This window comes from Microtus oregoni, unplaced genomic scaffold, assembly GCF_018167655.1.
Source record: "Microtus oregoni isolate MIOR12 unplaced genomic scaffold, Mior012 000027F_ref0000203, whole genome shotgun sequence".
Lineage (NCBI taxonomy): Eukaryota > Metazoa > Chordata > Mammalia > Rodentia > Cricetidae > Microtus > Microtus oregoni.
This window is the reverse complement of record NW_024543086.1, coordinates 29,503,434-29,527,358: the sequence shown is the minus strand read 5'-3', so window position 1 is coordinate 29,527,358 and position 23,925 is coordinate 29,503,434. Positions and strand designations below refer to the sequence as shown.

The following is a 23,925-nucleotide window of genomic DNA, read 5'->3' as shown; positions in this document are numbered from 1 at the left end:
TCATGAATCTAGACATTTGGCTACCAACTTGGGGTGCTGTTTGGGGAAATTGTAGAAATTTTAGGAGGTGGGATCCAGCTGGAGGAAGCAGATGACCGGGGTCAAGTCCTTACAGCTACGTTACCCCTGCCTATTTCCCTTCTTGTCTTCTAGTTCGTGGTCTGCTCCAATGGTCAGCAGCCTCCTTTACATGCTCTTGCCACCACAAAGTTCTGCCCAAACACATGGAACAAGAATGCATGGGCCCACTAAACCCAGAGAAATTTTTCCCTTTTCAGTTATTGGTTCCATCAGGTATTTGGTTATTGTCTCTATTGCTGTGAAGAGACACCATGACCACAGCAACTCTTATAAAGGAAAACTTTTCATTGCTGTGGCTCACTTACAGTTCAGAGGTTTAGTCCATTATCATCATGGTGGGACATGGTGGTGTACAAGCAGACATGGTGCTGAAGAAGGAACTGGCAGTCCTACAGGAAGTGGTCTGGAACACTGGGTGGTATCTTGAGAATAGGCAAGACCTCAAAGCCGGCCTCCACAGTGAGACTTCCTCCAACAAGACCACACCTCCTAATACTGCCACTCCCTTTGGGGGCCATTTTCTTTCAAACCACCACTTTCCACTCCCTGACCTCCAAAGGCTTGTAGCTATATCATAATGCAAAAATGCATTCAATCCAACTTCAAACGTCCCCATAGTTTAAGACAGTCTCAATGTTTAAAAGTACAAAGTTAAAAACTCTCTTTTGAGATTCATGCAATCCCTTAACTGTAATCCCCTATAAAATCAAAATAAAGCAGATTATATACTTCCAACGTATAATGACACAGGATACACATTACCATTCCAAAATGTAGGGAAGGGAGTATGGTGAAGAAACACTGAACCAAAGCAAGACCGAAAACATGCTGGGAAAACTCCAAACTCAGCATCTCCATGTCTGATGTCAAAGGACTCTTCAGACCTCCAGCTCCTTTCAGCTTTGTTGACTGTAGCACACTTCTTTCTCTTGGTCTAGTTCCACTCTGTTAGCAGCTATTCTTGGCAGGAATCCCATGGCTCGGGCATCTCCTAACATCTTGGGGTCTCCAAGGCAATCGGGCGCTTCAACTTCACAGCTTCATGCAATGGCATCTCAAGGCCTCCATTCAAGGACACCCCTGACACATGCCTGGCCTCAGCGGCTTTCCTCAGACATGGAGGCAAATTCCATAGCCCCTTTCTTCTATCCTTAACTCCAGAACTACATGGTTGACGTTGTGAAGTCCTGCTGCTTTCTAGGACTGAAATATGACTGCCTTCTTCAATTACATCTTCACTAGCTTTCTGGTTTTGATAATTTTCTTCATTGCTTAAGCTTGGTTGTCCTTGAACTCACTCTGTAGACCAGGCTGGCCTCAAACTCAGAGATCCTCCTGCCTCTCCCTCTGAATGCTGGGATTAAAGGCATGCACTATTATACCTGGTACTAAGTTTTTCTTTAATTCCTTTTCACAAGTTGGAAACTTAGCTGGGTGGGGTCTTGTCCTGAGGTCACCACTCTCTTTATTCCATTTCTTAATCCATCTATCTCCTTGAACACGGGATTTAGCTGTAATTTGAAAGAATCACTTCCTGGTGCATTTTATTCACTCAGCTTACTCCTTTTCATCATGTATCCTGATTAGAGTTAACACTAGTAATTACACAACAAAATCTATACTAGACTGTTTTGAGATTCCCTCTACCAGAGGAATTAGTCCAAACTCTTCACTTTAGCCTTAGAAAGACACTTTGAACAAGGGCAAAAGGCAGCTAGCTACATTCCTAACTAAAATAACACAGGTACAATCTCTAGGTGACAAACTACAATTCTCCTCTGAATCCTCTTGAGCCAGGCCCCCAGACTTCATCAAATCACACTCAGCTCCACTGTCTTTCAGGTCCTACTAGGATGGCCCATCAAGCAGTGCTTAAAGCATTCCACTGCCTTCCTAACCCAAAGTACCAAAGTCCAGATACCTCCAAACAGAAGCATGGTCAGGCCCATCACAGCAACACCCCAGTCCCATACCAACTTCTATTGCTGTGAAGAGACGCCACAACTCTTATAGTGAAAAACATTTAATTAGGGCTCGTTTACAGTACAGAGGCTCAGTCCATTATGATCATGGTGGAACATGGCAATGTGCAGGCAGACATGGTGTTGGAGAAGGAGCTGAGAGCCCTATATCTTGCAGGCAACAGGAAGTGGTCTGCAACATTGGGTGGTATCTTGAGCACATATGAGACCTCAAAGTCCACCTCCACAGTACACACTTCCTCCAACAAGGTCACACCTCCTAATAGTGCTACTCCCTTTGAAGGCCATTTTATTTCAAACCATCACAGCCATAATGACAAAAATGACTAACAAACAGAGTGTAGTTCTGTTTCAGACTCCATGACAAAAACTGGGCTAAATAACAAGGTTGAGCCTTGGACTGGCCCCTCTGAGCATCAATTTCCCCATCTGTAAAATGGGGCCATGCACAGTGCCCTGTCCACTAGGGAGAGCTAATGAGAATAGTGAACAGTGGGTGGCATTAACAGGCACTTGGACCAGGAGATGTAGGACATCTCATATTCTACCCTGACCTGGCAGACAGCAGTGCCAGAGGTTTCTAAATACTTCCTGTGGGAGCAATATTTACAAGACTTCCCAATGACCCCAAGAATAAGATGCCATTATCTTTCTGCATGAAGACACTGAGGTATAGCAGGATGATTAATTTGTATACTGGTGTCAAGATTTGAACTATACACCCTAACCCCAGAGTCCCACACTTCACAGTCCCAAGGGAGAAGACACTGTGTGTAGCCCAATCTGACCTTGTTCAGCTCTAGCTTTGGTGGAAAAGCTTGCACACATGTGTTGGGCATCTGCCTACTTGGGTCACAGGTGTCCTGAGCTGGACATAGCATTCCGAGTCTCCACGGAGGACAGGCATCTTTTCAGCTTAGCAGCAGGAAAGGACTGGGAACTGAGTGTTTGGTGTAGAACTAGTGTGGCCAGCATAGGTCTTGTGCTGATGCATTACATGCAATGATAACAGGCCTACTGCCTCTCAGTTGAGCAGTCTTCACCCTGACTCCTGACCAGTTCAGACCAGCAACAGCCCTACCTGGTCCCTGCAGAGCATCAGGCACCATGGAGATGTACCTTAATTATAGGCTTGTTTAGAGTCTCCTGTCTTTATACTCCACAGATCAGTGCTGTCTTCACCAATTTCAGGTCCCTCAACTGAATGACCACAGTGAACAGCACATGGAAAATATAGCTGGAGTCCTTCCTGCCTCTGGAAAGCAGCCTGGTTCAGCCTGGGAGGGTAACGCAGGACACAGCCCATCATGGTACACAGACTTCAACAGGATTTTGAGGTGGTACAAGAGAGTGTGGGAAGGCCATGGCCCCTGCTGCCCAGCTTGGGAACATCTATAGGGTCTTTCATCAACACCCACATCTAGAAGGTCTCTTACACCTGTAGGGTCTCTTATATCTATAGGGTCTCTGGAGATCAGAACCATCCACTGGAAATGGGCAGCTGTTGGGCTTGTCTCTGGAATCAAAGTGTCTGAGTTCATCAGTAGCCCAAAGCCAAGTTGATGGGGGTTGCTATGACACCAAAGGATGTCAAATGGCCTAGTGAGAAAGCCAAGAATCCCATTCCACTGCTGCTCCCAGGGAAGCCTTCCATGAGAATCCCCAGCAAGTGCTCTAAGTTGGGTTCTCTTCCTCCACTGCAGGAGGCGGCAGGAGCAGGGAAGGGAAGGTGGGAATCAAACAGGAAGCTACCGGGCAGGTTTGTGGGTACAGCTTCCCAAAAGAACAACTTGCCCATCCCAAATGAGGTCTGGGTTTATTGTCCAGTGTACAGAGCCACTTGTGATGCCTATGGCTGAAGGTCAGGCCCAAGAGACACTTCACTGATGGCATCAGATAGCCTTGCCACCTCCATGTCTACTCTTATCTTTCAAGGAAAGCTCAGTAAGGCCACTCTGGTTAACAGCAGTGAGGAATTTGTGTGTGCATGGGTGTGTGTGGTGGTGTCTCAGATAAGAATGGCTCCACAGGCTCATATACTGAGTGCTTCGTCATCAGGGCAGAGCACCACTAGGCCTTGCTGGAGGAAGTGTGTGGCTCAGGGCAGACTCTCTGCCTGCTGCCTGTGGGTTAAGATGTAGAACTCTTAGCTCCTTCTACAGAATTATGTCTACTGCATGCCACCATGCTCCCCATCATGATGAAAACTGACTAAACTTCTGAAACTGTAAACCAGCCCCAATTAAATGTTTTCTTTTATAACAGTTGCCTTGGTTATGATGTCTCTTCACAGCAATAGATCACTGGCTAAGTGGTGTGTGTGTGTGTGTGTGTGTGTTTCTGGCAGTACTCACAGCCACCTGGGTCACCCTTTCAATATAGCTCAGACACTGCTCTTAGCCACTTCACATCATTCAGAAATAACTAAAGACCATCTATGTGAGCACCATGTGCAAATATGCCTCCCCAGCCTTTGGAGGCATGGCACTTATGCAGTGGGTTTCCTGCTGTACACAGGCTGGGCTGACACAGTAGCTTCTCAAGGAAGAGGTGGCAGGCAACAGGGAAAAGGACCACGGTTTGGGCAGGATTTATTCATGAACATGACTTAACTGATCCTCGTTACCATGGCTGGGCCTGGCATGACACAGGATCCCAGCATGAATCTACCATGAAAGCAACTGCCTTCTGCTTCAGATGTTTCACTGGTAGAAAGCAAGCCAGAAAGGAAGGTCATGTTTGTCCAAGAAGGATTATACTTGGCAAGAAAATCAGGCAGAGCAAGAAAACACAGGACAACAAGCAGGAGTCAGGGAGTACCAAGAAAGAGACTGCCCTGATCTCCTCAATCCAGTGGTTCCTAAAGTCAGACTTTTCCCCAAGCCAATACATTCTGGTTCAGTTGCCTCAGGCTGCACAGTGAGATTCTGTCCCTAAATAACAAACAAACAAAACTTAGATGGAAAAAGAAATTGTTCCTTCTAAGAAGCCTGCCCTGAACCTCCATGGTGACAAAAGTCAAAAGCTGTCACAACAGGGCACAATCTGTGAAAACAGCAGGCCAGACAGACTCATGACTGGACAGACCCAGCGCACTAGACGTTGACGTGAGTTCTAGAGGATGTCCTGCTTAGTTACTGAGGAGTCCTGTTCCCCCAATTGCTACTATGAGTTTCCATAACATCCTTGTCACTGTCCTCACTGTGAGACACAAACCAGGTCTCAGAAGAATGTGGCCTTGGGGTCACCAGCTGACAACTTCTGTGCAGGGGTTCTGTCCACAGCAATGTTCTAGACCTCACATGGAGACCAACATCACCAGTGTGGACCTGACTTTCCTGAAGAACCCAACTTCACCAGGCTGTCCCTGCATTCTAAGTCCCTTTCAGCCTTCAAGGACTCTTGCTAGCTACTCTGGCATGCCCTGCTAGGTCTTCTGCAAGCCAACCCCATCCTCCGTCTGCGGTCACTGCGTCCTCTGCCTGCGGTTACCCCGTCCTCTGCCTGTGGTCACCCCGTCTTCTGCCTGTAGTCACCCCATCCCCATCCTCCACCCACGGTCACCCCATCCCCATCCTCCACCCACGGTCACCCCATCCTCTGACCGTCCTCTGCCCGCGGTCACCCTGTCCTCTGACCGTCCTCCGCTAGTGGTCACCCCGTCCTCCGCCCACAGTCACCCCAACCTCCACCAGCAGTCACCCATTCCTCTGCCCACGGTTACCCCGTCCTCCGCCCACAGTCACCCCGTCCTCCTCCCGCGGTCACCCCGTCCTCCTCCCGCGGTCACCCCGTCCTCCTCCCGTGGTCACCCCGTCCTCCTCCCGTGGTCACCCCGTCCTCCTCCCGCGGTCACCCCGTCCTCCTCCTGTAGTCACCCAGTCCTCCACCCGCGGTCACCCCGTCCTCCTCCCGCGGTCACCCCGTCCTCCTCCCGCGGTCACCCCGTCCTCCTCCCGCGGTCACCCCGTCCTCCTCCCGCGGTCACCCCGTCCTCCTCCTGTGGTCACCCAGTCCTCCTCCTGTGGTCACCCCGTCCTCCTCCTGTGGTCACCCTGTCCTCCTCCTGTGGTCACCCCGTCCTCCTCCTGTGGTCACCCCGTCCTCCACCTGTGGTCACACCGTCCTCCTCCTGTGGTCACCCCGTCCTCCTCCTGCGGTCACCCCGTCCTCCTCCTGCGGTCACCCCGTCCTCCTCCTGCGGTCACCCCGTCCTCCTCCTGCGGTCACCCCGTCCTCCTCCTGCGGTCACCCCGTCCTCCTCCTGCGGTCACCCCATCCTCCACCTGTGGTCACACCGTCCTCCACCTGTGGTCACACCGTCCTCCACCTGTGGTCACACCGTCCTCCACCTGTGGTCACACCGTCCTCCTCCTGTGGTCACCACGTCATCCGCCCACAGTCACCCTGTCCTCCGCCTGCGGTCACCACATCCTCCACCTGCTGAAGTTCCTGTGTCTCTCCTGGGAGACAAGTACCCTCGTGTTTAGAAACAAACCACTAAATGTGAACACATACTAAAGCTACTAAGAGAAAGAGAAGGAGTGAAAAAAGCTAAACTCAAGGGGGTGACTTCTCTAAGTAGGGAGGACTCAAGCTGAACCTTGACAGAGAAGTGGGAGGAGTGGAGCAAATGCCTGAGGCAAGATGGGCACTGAGGGCTCAAATGTAAAGTGGGGATGGGTGTTAACCTGTGGCCACCAGGAGGCTGACGAGACTAAATGAGTGTGCACATGGACACAGCCTATGCTTTGCGAGGAATGCCTGTGCACAGTTCACAACCAGGACAGCCTTGCTGATGTGAACAGGGTTCTGCTCATCTCTTGCTCTGGGAAGAAGGCTGCCTGGCTCACGAGGAGAGCACTAGAGAGATCAAAGGCTCCTTTGTGACTCAAAAGAATTCCATTTTCAGTAGCTTATGAGGATCAGGCACTTGGCTCAAAAAAGCTTCAAAACTCATTATAAAAAAAGAACTGCACCTTCACTCAGAAGGTAGAAGCCCCAGGAAACTAAATGATGAGAATGTTCTGGGGGCTGAATTAATGCTCCTGTGACCCAGTCGAGAGAAACAGCTCTCCAGAAAAAGCCCCGGCTACTCAAGATGCAGCGTGTCTACAGCCATTCCAGGAGAGGACTGGAAGGTTGGTGTGTTGGTTATTATTCTTGGTTGCAAAACTTGACGATAGCCAGAATTAACAAAAACTCCAATGGTTGGGCACACCTGTGAGCGACTTTTTTTCCTTAATTAAATCATTTGAAGTGGGAAGACCCAATTCTAATCTGGATCTGGAGGTAGGAAGACACCTGGCAGCAGTCTATATGACTGTGGGCAACGACCTTCAGAAAACACATATTCCCGACGGTTCTAGGAACCCCCAACCATAAATCTATTTTCACTGCTACTTAATAACTATAGTTTAGCTACTAAGTAGCGTCTCAGTTTCTAAGAGTTTCGGAAACGTGTTTTCCAATGGTTACAACCCTCAGGCAGAGAACCACTGCTATGTGGAAGACGGAAGGTTTTGCTCTCTGTCTTCTTGCTCTCACTCTTGCTGACCACGTCCACTCCTTCACTGGCATGAGAACCAACTTCCTCAGGATCCTGCATGTAGGCTGACTGACTGGCAGGCAGAGAAGCAGGCATGACAACATTAAGGAGCATGCAGGACGTGGGGGTGAACACAGAGAGTCTAAGCTGCCACCTGCACGAGGAGACAAGACAGAGCTTACTAGAGCACCGTAGAGACAAAGGGTGACACCTGCAAGACACAAGTCCCAGCTCCAGGAGAAAAGCCTTGTCAGCAGAAAAATGATCATGGGCTAATAGGTTTACAAAGAAAAGGATGTTTGAACAGTTAATGTCACCCAATCATCGGGTATCTGGGCAGGATGGATTCAAAACTGGACTAAGATACCATCCTAGACCCAGTGTTGGCAAAAGAAATGAAACAGGTGCTGTAGAGAGGGCAGGATCCACTTCTACCCACTGAAGGTGAACAAGTGAAGCTACTGTGGGGATCAGCTTGGCAAGAGTCCAACACAGGAATGAAGACATTAATGTCTCATTAGCCAGCAGCCTCATGCCTTGGCCTACCTAGGGAAACTGAGTCTCAAGTAGATATGAGGTGGTGGGCAGCACAGAATGCCCCTACTGCAGTAATCAAGCAGGCATGGTGATGCATACCTATAATCCCAGAAATCAGGAGGCCGAGGCAGGGAAGAGGGTTCAAGGGCAGCGTGGACTACAACACAGTGAGGCACATCTCAAAAGGTGGGCACTGTTTAAATGACAAAATCGAAAACCTGTAAAACCACTGAAGAATACAAGCTGGGAAAGGATACATACAGAAATGACATCAGTTACAAAGAGTCATAAAAGAAAACACTTTTATAGTCCCACCACAAAAGCACAAAGGCATGGACCAATGCTGCTCCCCTCTGGGATGGGGGCTGCAGTGAGAACTCAGCTGTATTTATGATGTTTAATTTCGAAACATTAACATTCATTCCATCTGGATGGCGATATGTGCTTATCCTGTGTACTCTGGGGACTCTCAGAAAATTTTGCAATATTTCTTTTAGGAACATAGAAAACAATAGGACAAAATGGCGGTGGGACGATGGGCAGATTTTTTACCCTATGAGTTCCTTCCTTTGTTCTCCTTCCAAGAACCTGCACTAATTGGTGTGGTGGCTCCTGCCTGCAATCCCAGTACTGAGCAGCATGGGCCAGAAGAATCACAAGTCTCAGGCTAGCCTGAGCTATAGGGGATCCTCTTTTAAAATATAAAAATAAACACACTATATGACTAGCAATTCCATCTCCAAGTTCAGAACCCAGAAAATAGAAAAGACAGGTAGAAGATTAAACACAACATGATTTATAATTAGCCAATGTCATCAGAGCTTCTAGAGACAGAAGAGATACTTAAACTGTGGTATCTTCACTGCATGGAGTACTATACAAAGTGAAGTGGGACCAGCAGGTACCCCACACAGCAGCACAGAGGAGCCTGGGGGCTGTGGTATGGAGAGAAAAAGCAAAAGAGTTTCAAGTTCAGAATTCCTTCATGTGAGGGTCTCAGGCCTCAGGTAACTTCTATGTCATTAGAAATCAGGACCAGGACGGTACCTTGTGGAGAGAGTGACAGCAAGATGTTCCTGGTGCTAGGGCCTGTCTTGGCCTAGTGTTGCTTGCAGGGGTGTTGGGGTGTGTTCACTGTGAGGAAATACTCCAAACAGTACCTTCATATTGGAAGCTGCACCCCAGTTTAAAACAGAACAACAGAGCTTGGAGTGGGCTCACACTCAGGACCTGGGAGCACAAGGGTCATTCCAGATCAGCCTAGGCTGCAGAGTGAGCTCCAGACCAGCCTAGGCTACAGAGTGAGCTCCAGGCCAGCCTTGGCTGCAGAGTGAGCTCCAGGCCAGCCTAGGCTAAAGAGTGAGCTCCAGGCCAGCCTAGGCTGCAGAGTGAGCTCTAGGCCAGCCTAGGCTAAAGAGTGAGCTCCAGGCCAGCCCAGGCTACAGAGTGAGCTCTAGGCTACAGAGTGAGATGCAGGCCAGACCAGGCTACAGAGTGAGATGCAGCCCAGCCTAGGCTGCAGAGTGAGCTCCAGGCCAGCCCAGGCTACAGAGTGAGCTCCAGGCCAGCCCAGGCTACAGAGTGAGCTCCAGGCCAGACTATACTACACAGGAACAGAACAGCCATTCCTCAACAAGGTGACTGTCCTCTTCCTGGAGTAGATCACCTACTGCAGCAACACTGGCGCCCTAAAGGAAAGAATGGGGAAGGCATGGTAGCAGGAGCTGGGCTGTCACACCATAAACAGGGCCAGACTCTCAAGTATCAAGTTCACCCCCAGGGACCCATCTCTTCCTAAAGGTTCCACAACCTTCCAGAATAGCAGCACCACCTGGGGGACCAAGTGCTCAAACACATGAGCCCTGGCTATTGGGGGGGGGGGGGGCATGTTAGAGTCAAACCACGATAGAAGCCAAATTAGTGTAGCTTCCCTCTGGATCAGTTTGAAAACTAGCATCAGGGATTTGCGCTATGCCAGTGTGGTATGTGAAGCCTGCACTGACTGCCCCCAAGAACCTGAGCTGTCAGATGCTACCATGTGCTGTTTGGCACAGAAGTTGTGTGACTTGACCAAGGCTACACAGTTAGGGTTCCCCAGTGGGAAGGACCTGAATGAGGCCAACACTCTGCCCCTACATCTCATGGTTTCTGAAGAAGTCTTGGCTACAGAGAAAGACAGCTAGTGAGCAGCCCAGAAAACTGGAGCCAGTGAAAATAACTAAAACGCCAGGGATCAGAGATACTGGAATACACATACTTTTCCCCAGCATGCGAAAGACTGTGATACCCAGACCTCCAGTGAGTGGGAACACTGGAGGGGAAGGTGGCAATTATTCTCAATTACTCAAGAAGAGAATAAGAGCCGAGAAGGACTCTCCTCTGGTGCCATTTTAATCAGCTGTCCAAACACACACACAAAACCAGCGGATGGAACACAGGTTAAGCACATTCTGAAGGCCTATTGAGCTGGAGGGGAGATTAAATAATGATATACAAGCAATCTAGCAGCCCCAGAAACTTTGTAGACAAGATCAGATGCTAGGCAAAGTCAAGTGGGGTATAATTCATGTCAATTAGATAAGCAGTGGGCTTGGCATAAAAACAAGGCTCTCCAGCTCAGCCGGACAGGGGTGGAGTGGGGAGACAGCCAGTTGCAGCTGACTACTTGGGAAGGCTATCCCCAAGTATCACATAGCTCCTTCTTGTCATCAGACATAACTGGTTTGGTTATATAACCCAGGCTGGCCTGGAACTTGCTATGTAGCTAAGACTGCCTTCCAGTCAGGCTCCTCCAGACTCAGCCCCCAGACTGCTGGGACTACAGGTGTGAGCATCATACCTGCTGAAGATGCTGAACATCCTACTAACATTAGCTTTCCAGTGTCCAGAAGAGAGTGGGCACGTCAGATGGTACCACATGGGAATCAACCATCTCTTTCAATAAATTCAATCTGTGCATCTATACCTGCGCCTGTCAATCAAATGAAAGGAAACTGGAGAAAGGAAATTAATGAACAAAATGGCTGCCAAACACCAATCTCTGCTGTTTGAGCTCGGGACTTGTCACAGGTTCGCGCTCTATGCTCTCTTTGCAAAGCCAGCTTCTGCTGTCCATGGTATCAACAGACAGAGAGAACATCAGGCAGCTGGTATCGAGATTGTGAAAGAAACCCATAAGATCAGAAAAGGTTTCCTGGAGATGTCAGAGGCCAGAATATGAGACAGACATATTTGACCCTGAGTTCAACCTCTCCCCGTGCCACAGGCAGCAGACATGGGATGCAGTGGCACCCACACCTCCAGTTCTTTCTAAACGATAGCAAAGACGTTAGTGGATTTGATGCTGAAGTCTTTCCGAGGCTGAGCTCATTGACAGTGTGTCAGCTGTCCTGAGACGGATCTCTGGGCAAAATGACTCTGTACTGGAAAGTCCTTTCCGTGCCGCTTACTGACTCGAGAGAACCCGGTGCTCCTCTCTACTCCTTCTCAGTACACGAAGCACCAGGCCTGTCTGCAGGGCACGGGGCAAAAGAGCAGAGGTCCTGTCTCAGGCTTTGTATGGGCACTGCTCCTTTTACTCCCCAATTTCTCTTTGGAAAACTAGCCATCTTAGATGTTGGGGGTCTCACCACCACATCTCTCAACAAAGCAGGGGCTTTGTCCATCACCTTTGAGACTGTATGACAAGGGGGCATCCCTGGGTACTGCAGTTCCACACAGATATCTGAGGGTCAAAGCTCCAGAGGCCGGTATAGGGCGGAGACAGGGTTGGTGCAGAGATTTGGGAACAGGGTCACCCCGTTCCTGTCTCTGTCTCTTATGTGCTGCTGGGCCTTAGGACGCTCACTGCCCCTGAGCTCCAGTTTCCAGGCCTATATGCATTTCACATAGGGCTTCACAGGATGTACACAATGAGAAAATTAATAGAAAGCCATGGTTGTGTGTGGCAAGCTTGGTATGAAATACCAGGGCTTGGGTGCTGAGGCACTCTTTAGTTTTTAAGAGCTGGAACCGGACACAGTGCTACCAAATGTTCATAAATGTGACCACCTTTGAACATCACAAAAAGCAACACTAGAGTGTTATGACTGTTTCTGGTATTGGAAGGGACAGGCACAGAGAGGTCAAGTAACTTGCCCAAGGCTACACATCTAGGAGAGCAAAGGACGTGTCCCCTGACTTCCCTCCCTTTTCTCCTCTCCCCTCACCCCACTGTCTCCATTCCCATTTCTCTCTCCCACTCCCGTCCTCAACTCTCAGGCTCTCTAGCATGGCACACGCATAAAGGGATGAATGAACAGTGTTTGTCTCGCACGTGCTTCTGATCTCCAGGAGATTTGCACAGGCCCGAGGATGGGCTGTGAGGAAGGTACATCAGCTCCACAGATGGCCCGCGTGGGAATTGGGTACCAGGAGCATGAGAAAGGCTCAGTGGGAGCAAGAAGTGATCCCAGCTCCACCTGTTGCCTGATTTCACACAGAGCCAATATAAAGGTCACCAACTGGGCGGGACCCACTCACCCTGCTCACCCTGCTCACCCTGCATTGATATTATGACTATTTCTTAAAGATTCTTCACTGCTTTGGAAGACTATGAAGCTTTCTCTTTTGCTGTACTTTGTTTCCCAGAGACAAGACTGCACTGCGTAGTCTCAGCTGTCCTCTGACTCTTGGTCCTCCCATGGTCCTTTGCTGTGTAGGCTACACAGTCTGATGCAGGGTGGAGGAGCTCCCCAATGGCTTCCACTGGTTCCTCTAACAATCCTGTCACCAGAAGGTTCTGTTGGCTCCTCCAGCACTGGCCTCCTGCAGCCAACTCCTCTCCCTTCCTCACTACCCCAAACACAGTGCCCTGGTGTGAAGGGACTAGGACATTCTTCCTGTGAGTCTGCCAACATGTAGATGACAGAACCCACTAGGTCACTTAATTTCCCTGTACCTAGCACAACATCCCAGAATCTGGGACATATGCTACGATAGCCTCACGGCCTTTGAGAGGCCACCAGCTCTGTTTTCACACATCCCTCTGGGGAGGAACCGGGAGCTGCAGAAGAGCATATCCGGTGCAGCACCACTGTCTTCCCACGAAAGGAATGTACCTTGCCTCAGAGCCAAGTGAGCACTCAGAAGGGCTTGCGGTTCTTGGTTCCCATCTGCTCACTGAACTGGAACAGACAGAATCAGCACTGAGTCTCTACCCAAGCCGAGACTCTGCAGAGGCATCCTGTAGTTGGTAGCCACATGCATGGCCTAGTTTGCCTGGCCTCTTGTACATCCTGAAAAACCCACCCAGCAGGAGGGGGAAGAAGAGCTGCCTCAAGCTGACCAGCAAGTTTTCTGCTGTTGAATTCAGTTTGAGAAATTCCTGTGACAGCACTGTATGGGAAGGTACACAGACGTTCATGTGGCACATAAAAGAGACTGTGTGGCCTAGTTCCTGAAGGCTGCTCACACCAGGCAACTCAGGAGTGAGTCAGTAAACAGCCAAGGCTCACAGTGATTGTGTATCCATGACTCAGTCACCCCAAAGATGTCATGTATGGATTCTTCTTCATGGTCCAAACTCATGAGTGAGTTACCTTTGAAATACACCCAGCAAAGAAAAGATCCCAACATGGTGACTTTTCTGGACAATTTATATTCATGCTTTCTAGAAATCTTGCCATCAGGACACCAAAGCATATTCTAAGGTACTGGGCCCACATGAGTCTGCATAAGTTTGGCCTTTAACTGGGTTCAGTGAAGGCCCTGGCAGTTGACACCCTGACCCAGTCCCTCTCTTGGAAATTGAAGGAATTGCCCAAATAGTCCATGTTCTTCAGTCAAAGTGGACTAAAGGAATGTGTGTAAGCCTCAACCTCAGGCGAGGTCAAGATCACCGTCCAACCAGCCATCAAAAATGACACGGAGGATGTCAGGGATGAGCTGTGGCTGGTGGCAGTCAGGTCCTTGTGTCTTGACATCTATCTGGTCACCACCTAGCTGGTCACTATGCCATGTTCACTTATGTACAAATAAGAAAGAGAAAGTCGCTCTATAGACATGGGAGGAAAGGTCCACTATACTGGAAGGCGTGGGGTTTCTCCTGCATGCAGAGATCATGGGTGGCCCGCTACAGATGGGGGCTTCTCCTGTATGAAGGTGACTGCAAAGATGAAACCTACTCCCAGTCTCTGTTGTATAGAGGGCAGACCCAGGATTGCCACTGCGCTTTCTAAATGATTGCGGTGGTGTGAACAGGAACGGCTCCCATAGACTCACGTGTTTGAATGCATGGCCCATAGAAGTGGTATGACTAGGAGGTGTGGCCTTGTTACAGGACGTGTGTCATTGTGGAGGTGGGCTTTGAGGTCTCATATGCTCAAGCTACACCCAATGTGGCTTACAGTCTCCTTCTGCCGCCTATGAATCAAGATGTAGAACTCTCAGCTCCTTCTCCAGCACCACGGCTGCCTGCACACCGCCCTGCTTCCCACCATATCAATAACTGACTAAATCTCTGAACTGTGAGTCAGTCTCAATTAAATGTCTTCCTTTAGAAGAGTTGCCATGGTCATGGTGTCTCTTCACAGCGATAGAAACCCTAACTAACACAATGACTCAACTCCAGAAGCCCTATTCCTCAGTCCTGAGCCTCAGTTGGTGAGCTTGTTTCACGGGACTGGTGCTCTTGGTGGACATTCCTCATGGAGGCTTCTGAAAAGGGGAGGGAGAAGCAGGAGGTGGAGAAGGGGTAGATTCAGCTTCAGAGAACGCTCTTAGTGATACAAGAGTGTGGTGGGTTGAGCTAGTTCCTAGAACTTTACATGCAGATGGCCTTGGCAGATGTAATTAAAGTAGGCACCTTGAGTTGGGAGACCACTGCAGGTCTGGATGGTCCACTGGCATCACAAGAGGAGGAGGGGTCTAAATTAGAGAAGATGATGTAAGAGATGAAGGGCCAGAGTAGCACGGCTCCTGTCTCTAATGGGAACCATGAACTGAGAATACAGGGTCCTGGTTGGCCGCCCATGCTGAGAACCAGTCTTTGTCAATGCCATCCCTTCAGGTGCTCGAGGGTGCCCACATCTACTTGGATGTTTAGTATTCTGTAGCTGTACAAGTGCCTCCTTCCCACTTGATTCTGAATGGTTCCAGATGGCTATGCCCTGGAATCATCCATGGAGTTGGTGATGTCACTACAGGTGAGTGACACCAGGTCAAGATAAGAGACCTGGTGATGCACTGGGAGCGCAGTGGTTTTCAGCACCCTCAGCAGCCTGCAGTGCAGACAAGGTAGTAGAAATGTCTCCACTCACTAACAGAAGGCTATGGATGAGGCCAACTGCTGGGACAGTTGACTGAGCACACTGAGTCTGCCTTCTTCAGTCTCACCCAGTCCTTTGCATGGTGATTAATGACATGTTTCCAACAGAGGCCAACCTGCCTTCATAACAGAAGTAGACATAATACAAGAGACCTCTCTAAAAAAAAGTCTGGTCCACCATCATATATGTGAATGAGTATTATGAGAGCAGTGACTGCAACCAGGGAAAATATTGGATCAGAACAGCAGTCAGCAAGTATAACCAACTCAGATGCCAAATTAATTTCTGTGTGTGCATGTATGCACATCTGTGTGTAGGTTGTATGCACGCCTGTGCAAGCGTATGTAGAGGCCAGAGCACAACCTTGAGTCTACCTTGGTTTTTGAGACAAGGGTCTGTCACTGAGCAGGAGCTAGCCAATGAGCTAGGCTGGGCAGTCAGTGAGCTGTCTCCACAGCATGGGATTACAAATATGTGTGATATTACAGGCATGTGTGACATTACAGGCATGTGTGACATTTCTAAGTAGGTGCTTGCTGGGTCCTCGGGCTTGTATGGCAAGCACTGTTGTGACTGAGCCAGCTCTCCAGATCCCCCAAAACTGTTTTAGTTTTGTAAATTGTCTCTCTCTCTCTCTCTGTGTGTGTGTGTGTGTGTGTGTGTGTACATATGCACATGTGCTCCCGTGTGAACACACATATGGAAGCCAGGAGACCTCCTTGTCCCTTAACATGGGTTCCAGGAACTAAACTCAGCATCACAGGCTTGTTCATTTACCCCTAGGCCCTCTTACTGGTCTGTTTTTAAGAACAGCATTTAAAGGCCACAGCTGCACCTGCCTGCGTCTGCATTGTCTCTGATGCATTCACACAGCACAGGTGATGCTGAGTGTTCCTACTGGAAGGGCACAGCCCACTGTGCCCAGCACACTGGCTCTCTGGCACTTCACAGTTAGGAATCATGATGAAATAAGGGAGACCCGCCCACAAGAAGACTGCCCTTCCCTTAGGTGGCTACTTTCTCCACTGTCTTTTCTAACATTGCAGGTTTTCTGTGGTGAGTGCAGTCTTTGAGGACAGACCAAAGTGCAGTAGTGATGTGGCCCCTGGATGTGTACCTTGTTTCCGATGGCCTTTTTGGGCGGGAAGCTGTAGGCCCTTACTTGCGGGAACGTGCTCTGCAGCTGGTGATGTAATGCCCGGAACTCGGTGTACCGCCGGTACACGTTCCACTCGTCGTCCTTTATCCGGATGTAGATCTGCCAGTGAGGGAGAAGGGAGACAGGCTGAGTCGGAGCTCCTAAGGTCATCCTCACAAAGGTGGGTGCTGCATCACTCTGTCCACACAGGGGCCACATTTGCCTCACACCACTGGGCACCAAGTACCTGGCACAAAATGGTGGTACTGACGACACCAATGGACACCAGAACAAGGCAGTGCGGCATGTGGCAGGAGAGCCCAAATGCACAGTATGTCCTCACCAGGCTGAGGGACGACAGGGATACAGCTCCCTGTTCACACGTGAGCTGCCCTTGAGTGACAGCATGGATTCATCTCCCTGGTCACATATGTGGCTTACAAGCTGCCCCATGGACACAAATTCTGCATGCTGGGGTCATGCTGATCACCACATAGTAGGTCAGCACATAGTAGGGGAGCTCATTTAAGACAAAGGGAAGTGAGGTCAAAATCTTTTAGACTGCTGAGGGGCCCAGCAGAACACAAGGCCATACCCAGGTGGCTCAAGCACATGCAGCAACGTAACTATCTCAGCCATGTTTGGGACACTGTCAAAGAACACTCAAGATGCTGCTAGGGCACAGCGCAGCTACTCAGTAAGGAAATCTGAGAAATGGGAGGCTGGAGGCTCAATTTATTTTTTGAGAAAAGTTTCCTCATGCATACCTGGTTGGCCTGGAACTCACTGTGTAGACCAGGCCAAATTCAACCTCACAAAGATCCTACTGCTCTGTCTGCTGAGTGCTGGTATTAAAGGTGTGTGCTATTGCTCCAAGATGAAGTGTTTTAGCCGGGCAGTGGTGGCGTACACCTTTAATCCCAGCACTCGAGAGGCAGAGGCAGGCGGATCTCTGTGAGTTCGAGGCCAGCCTGGTCTACAAGAGCTAGTTCCAGGACAGGAACCAAAAAGCTACGTAGAAACCCTGTCTCGAAAATCAAAAAAAAAAAAAAAAAAAAAAAGATGAAGTGTTTTAAAGCCTAAGAATCATAGAGAGGGCAAAGTCTCTGCACAATGACTATTGTACTTCATCACATAAAGCAAGGGTCCCTACATCTTCAAGACCTATTTACAGGCCAGTGGCCACAAATGCCTCTACTGTGAGTCCCACAGTCTGACTGCATTCTTCATAATATATGTTTAGAAGCCAACTCTTTTTATTCAGCGGAAGCAAGAGCATGCTTACTACCCTGCTCCAAGGATGCTCGGCTGCTGTCCTCTCCTCTACAGGCAGCCATACCCAGTTCTATAGGCCCCGTGTTTCTGCCCAGGACTCTCCGATCTGTCTCTAGTACAGACCTCAGACATGAGCTGTAGCTTCAGTGTGCATCCGTACACTCTTTAAGTCTGAAGCCAGGCCCTAAGCCTCAGTTTCCTCTTCGGCTTTTACTAATCCATCTTCAGGAGCAAAAACAACAGCAAAACATGATGCCTTTGTCTCTCATGCTGCCTGAAAGCTGCCAGGTCAAGTCCAGAACAGTCTCCAGGAGCAGGGGATGAGATAAAGGTGATGGCTGAGAGTCGGGATTCCTGTTATATCTACACTCCTGCCTTCGCTGGTACCCAGAGTGCATTTCTGGTGGCCACTGATAAACAGGGGAACAAGAAGAGTGTCAAGGCTCCATGGGTCACCCATGATAGGCTCGCCTCAGCACCTCACAGAGATGTAGATGGAGCTTTCAGCTCCGAAATGAGCCTCTGAACTCAGTGAGTGGGAGACCCAAAGTTGAACAGAAATGACAAACTTCAGCCAAACAGTTGGAGCACTGAGCACCTGTCATGGGCTGGTGTTACACCAGGTACATACATCTTCCTCTTGTCCTCAGGCTAAGCTGAAAGGCAGATGGTAGGAATGTATCCTCTTGAGATAAAGACTTGAACTCAGAGAGGCAAAGTCACTTGCTGGGGAAAATGGGAAAGTGAAGAATGTGAGCCCAGAGCTGTCTTCTCTCCAGTGCCCCATGTTTTCTGCCTCAATGCTCTGCGGCGATGGCTGGGGCTCACAGGGGCCTCTGCGACTCCAGACCAGCAGTGTGGCATTCAACATGACCTCCAAGTGTTCTCTTTGCCAGAACAGCCCCTGATTTCACCTTGATCTAATAGGATGGAATAAAAATCTTCTATGTTAATAGCAGCTGATCCCCAACAACCTGTTCCACATCCAAACCTGGGAAACTTGAGGTGCAGATGATTTGCTCATAAATTCTACACCACAGGACTAAGCATGCATATAATGAAAACTGTTAGGGCCATTCATTCATTCATTTACTTATTTTAAAGGGCTCCTCCCTTCCCATATAAGTCTGACTGGCCCACTTTCCTCATCTTGAACCATGAAGATGGTAACTCCTTGGAGGGAATGAAAAGCCATACAACCATGCTCCCTTTTAAACAATGGATAAAACCATGTAGCTCTTGACCCAGAAGAAGGAAATAAAATCAGTGGGTGCTGCTGGGGTTGGCACTAAGGCTCACTATCTTCTGCCTAAAGGGAAAATGATTTTGTGGAACAATTGTTTTGTACACTGTGAAGATGCGTCACTCTGGTTGGTTTTAGAAAGAGCTGAATAGGCAATAGCTAAGCAAGATTTCCAGGCACAGAGGATGCTGGGAAGAAGAAAGGCAGAGTCACAAGAAAATGCAGAAGAAGCAGGATGTGCATGCAGGAGGAGAGGTAACAGCCACAAGCCAGATGACAGGATATAGATTAATATAAACTGGTTAATTTAAGTTCTGAGAGCTCGCTAGGACAAGCCAAAGCTAGTGGCCAAGCTTTCATAATTAATAAGAAGTCTCCATGTCATGATTTGGGAGTGGGTTGGCTGGACAGAGAAAGACTTGCTACAAATGGTGTCCAATGTGGGGGCAAATATTTCAAATAAGACATGAAAAAGCTTTAAAAAAAAAAAAAAGGTTCCACACATACAAAAATGAAGCCAAATGTAGCTTCCTGGTCCTGCAGTCTCTCAGCCACAGCCTGCAGGCTTAAGCTGCCAATGTATCACGAGCTAAACTGTATGGCAGTTTAAGGTTTTGCTCATGCAGACAGAAATGGCTACAGATGCACAGTAAAGTAGATCCAACAGAAAAAAAGAAAAGAAACTCTAAACAGGTTATAGTGTGTTTACAAAAAAATGTGTGGACTTAAAAAATGAAAATGGACATAGGCAGACAGAAAAAGTAATTTAAAATAATAAGATAAAGTCTTTACAGAAAAAATAAAATAATATAAAAAGGATAAGCCACATAAAAATGGAAAATACACAGAGTATGGATCAAGTATGGTATTATATTGACTTCAAACTTTTTGATTGTTGATGAGCAACAATAGCTGCTGAGAGACATCAGATTATGAATGGGGAAGAGCCAGATTAAACCACCCTATATATTTTTAAAATGTTTTCACTTCAAAATGGAAGTCAAAAAATATGTTACATTGAGAAAGAGGTTATGCTTTTGTTTCCACGAGAAATGAAAGGCTGTGGATTCATCCAAAGTTGATAGAGATCAGATTCGATCAGGGAAGACCCCCTGAAAATCCTGGCTACAGACATAAAGAAATCAACATTAAAAAACCACAAGACAGGTGATATATACTTTACCTGCTCAAACATAAAATAAAAAAATCATCTTTGTTTGGCTTGTTACAGTGCAGAGTCCATACTTGTGAAGTTTATGTGTTTTCAGAGCAAGGGAACAAAATACCAAGGAAAATGGGTAGCCCAGGTGATCCAGGATCTCAGAGAGTCTCATTGCAGTTTCCCCAAAGTCTGGCATTCAGAACAGCTTCAAGGCTGCTGGCTGAGATGGTCCAGCCCCACAGACTATTCTAGTCAGGACCACAAATAAGCCTTGTGCTTCCCCATTGCACAGAGACTGAACAACAAATGCTATGGTTAGTTTTTCCAGGATTTGATCATTATCTCAATCTTCTCAGGTTCCATAAAGATGCTGTCACCCACAGTCAACAGGAAGCAGTCTGGAGAACCAACGTCCACATTCCTAAGAGGTGGGGTTATGGATATTTGTCATCATTTAGGAGGGGTGGCTACAAACTGTTATTGGTTATGTTCAGGGAGAAAGCGAAACAAAGGGGCTAGATTCGAAGATCTCTTTCTGAAGGGGGGGGGGGGTATGGGATAGAAATGATGGGTAAAAGGGTGAACTAACAACCACTATTCCCCAAAATTTTACACTGGTTTGGATTTTTGTATAATGATAAATTTAAGAGTATACTGTATTATATGGTTCTAATTCTTGTTTAAGGTATTATACCTGTGCAGCTTATTTAAAAATGTAATGTAAAGTTTTAGTCCTTAAAAGCTATTTAGAATAATAAAAAATACAAGTTAATAGTCATCTATATCAATTAAACTTGGAGTCATATTATATTATTTTCAAAGTCAGAGACATATTTTAAATATATAGTCTTCAGATGCCTCAAAAACCTATAGAATATGGCATTTAAAATGTTTTAATAACAAGGCTTTTCATAAAATGAAACACAGTCTGCTCTTAGCAACACCAATTTACTTCAAAAAAGGATGACAGGCATCGAAGAACCTCCATATAGAGTTTGCTTTCTTTGTGGGAAAAGCTAGATAGCCATTTGTGCAAAGAAACTTCCCTTGCCTTGCTGACGACAATATGTTGTTCAAACTGGACAAGCAGAACACAAAGGAAAGAGACTGTTGAGCTTTACCTAGAAAAAGCAGGGCCATCCTTCAAAAATTCTTGCTTCATAGAAAAGTCTGCCAGACCTTCTAGGCTTGTACGCCAAAGATGGATGCCCCAACATTGTGGAAGAACTTTGGGCAGCCAGATGTCTGTTATTTCTATAGGTTTGGAAGTGGTTTGCCCTGTACTTCCTGTTTACTTGGGTAATAGTATATCTTCCTGGGGTCTCTGATGGAGCTGAAGCTAGATACTTACAGTGTCCATTAGTTACAATAGAAGGTAAATTAGGTGCAGAACTTTGGATTCACCAAGATAGAATGAATGGAGAATTTTCTCCAAAATTGCAAAATAAAAATGGACTGGACATTGTGCGTATAATTTTTACCTGATAGTTGTTATTATATATAGCTTTAATGTGTGAGGCTTAAACCCTTTCCTTTTTATTTAGACAAAAAGAGAGAAAATGTTGTGAAATAATCTTTCTGTACAATGTGAAAATGTGTCTTTGCTAAGGTGCCCTCTTAATAAAAAGCTAAACAGCCATTAATTAGCTAGGTAGGAGGTATAGGCAGGACAGACTGACACAGAGGACACTGGGAAGAAGGCAGGGTCACCAGAAGACACAGACATGATGGAGGAAAGGTAAAGCCACAAGACATAGATTAATAGAAATGAGTTAATTTAAGTTGTAAGTACTAGTTAGTAATAAGCCTGAGCTACGGCTGAACGTTTATAATTAATAATGAGTCTCTGCGTCATTACTGGGGACACAGCTGTCCCGACGAACAGGTCCCACTTCAAAGTGCAGATCCTGAGATCCTTTCACTACAGAACTTACCCTGGTCAGGCACATGTGAAACAAGGAAGCAAGGAGAAGTTGGGGGCTTGGGGCTTGGGCTCAGTCCAATGGTGGATTACAAGCATCTGTGGCTGTCACCAGGAGAACACATAACAAACGCTGGCAAAAATGCGGGCAGGAAGGAGCCTTCCACACTTCTAGTGAGTATAAACTGTTACAGCCAGTATGGAGATCAAAAGGGACACTCCTCACAAGCTGGGCAGGAGCTATGTATGACCCGGCTGAGGGCACACCACCAACACACATGTACTCCAGTTTATCTGGACACCACTTACTACTCACTCGTCAGCAGCACTCTTCTGTGATGGAGTACACTCTCCCCTGTACCTCTTCTGTGATGGAGTACACGCTCCCCTGTACCTCTTCTGTGATGGAGTACACTCTCCCCTGTACCTCTTCTGTGATGGAGTACACTCTCCCCTGTACCTCTTCTGTGATGGAGTACACGCTCCCCTGTACTTTTTCTTCTTTCTTATACTTCATACAAATGGAGTCATGCTTGTCTAATCCACCATGTATGGTTCCTTCTTGGATAACGTTTGTGAGATGCATCCATGTTGCTATATGCCCTCTCACTAGTGCCCTGACATGGCTGCACAGCATTCCACTGCGGTAACATGCTACAAGTATTTTTACTCTGCAGGGATGGGCATTTAGGGTATTTTCAATTGGGTTCTCCTGTTCCTATCTCTTTTAGGAGCACAGACCTAAACGTGTAAGGCAAAACTATTATGCTACTACAAAATCAAAACAAAATAACAAAAACATGGCCAATATTTTCATGAGCTAGGGGAGAAGAAAGGTTTCTAACTTGGGCACAAAAGACAATGCTAAAGTGTCCTGAATCTCCACTGAGTAACAGTTACACATGGCAGACACAGGAAAAATCCAGGGGATGACAGGGTCTGCATGATGTGTGTGTCAGTAAGTCATGCCTTCTTCCTGTCCTCTGGACAGTGAGTTTCCAGTCTACTCAAGGACCTATTTGTCTAATCCATATCCAGACTGGGCAGGACTGGGGCTGTGCCCAAGGTACTGTGGTAGGTGCCCATGCACACCTGAGGTGCAGCTGGTCCAGCCACGAAGGGGAGGCCAGAAGTTGGACCTGAACCCTAATGCCACCTCTTGCAAGTTAGATTATCTCTTCCATTTGGTAAACGAGAGTGATGTGGGAAGAACTGGCTGACGTTAGGACAATGTCCAACACCTGTATCAACACATCTGTCAAGTGCCGTTCCAATGTGCAACTGGTCACATGCACAGTTTGGGGGCGGAGAGGCAGGAAATAGAATAAAGATCTGCAAGTTTGCTTTGGCAGGTGAAGCTCCAGGTCAAAAGCCTGCTGAGCACAATACAAGCCTCTTTAGCCCCAAACACATGGGACATCAGGCTGGTTGGCAGGTTGGCAGAGGGACAGGGCACAGGGCTGTGCACAGAGAAAGCCTGAGCCCCTAGCCTAGCTACCCCCCAACACACATACTGCAACCCTAAGGAGAGTACCTCACTCAGACTCAGTTCCTTCACCTGCAGCAGGGGTGCAGGCCAGTCTCCCTGGTGGTCCTGAGACGTCATGTCTAGCAGGCATAGGGAGCAATGGCAGCTGCAGATATGGCAAGCCCTGTCACCTCCATCATCCATTGCCTTTGTGTACATGAACTTCCCTATTACAGAATTAGGGGTAATTATAGGATGTGCAA

At 47.8% G+C, this 23,925-nt stretch overlaps 1 protein-coding gene across 1 annotated transcript in view; it reads right to left on the bottom strand.

The window, feature by feature from the left end:
- Snx29 (sorting nexin 29) overlaps positions 1-23,925 on the bottom strand; it is a 412,124-nt gene that overhangs the window by 26,735 nt on the left and 361,464 nt on the right. Inside the window, exon 19 of the mRNA XM_041676439.1 lies at positions 16,573-16,713. Within this exon, the coding sequence (XP_041532373.1) occupies positions 16,573-16,713 (141 nt within the window). The remainder of the gene's footprint in view (positions 1-16,572; positions 16,714-23,925) is intronic.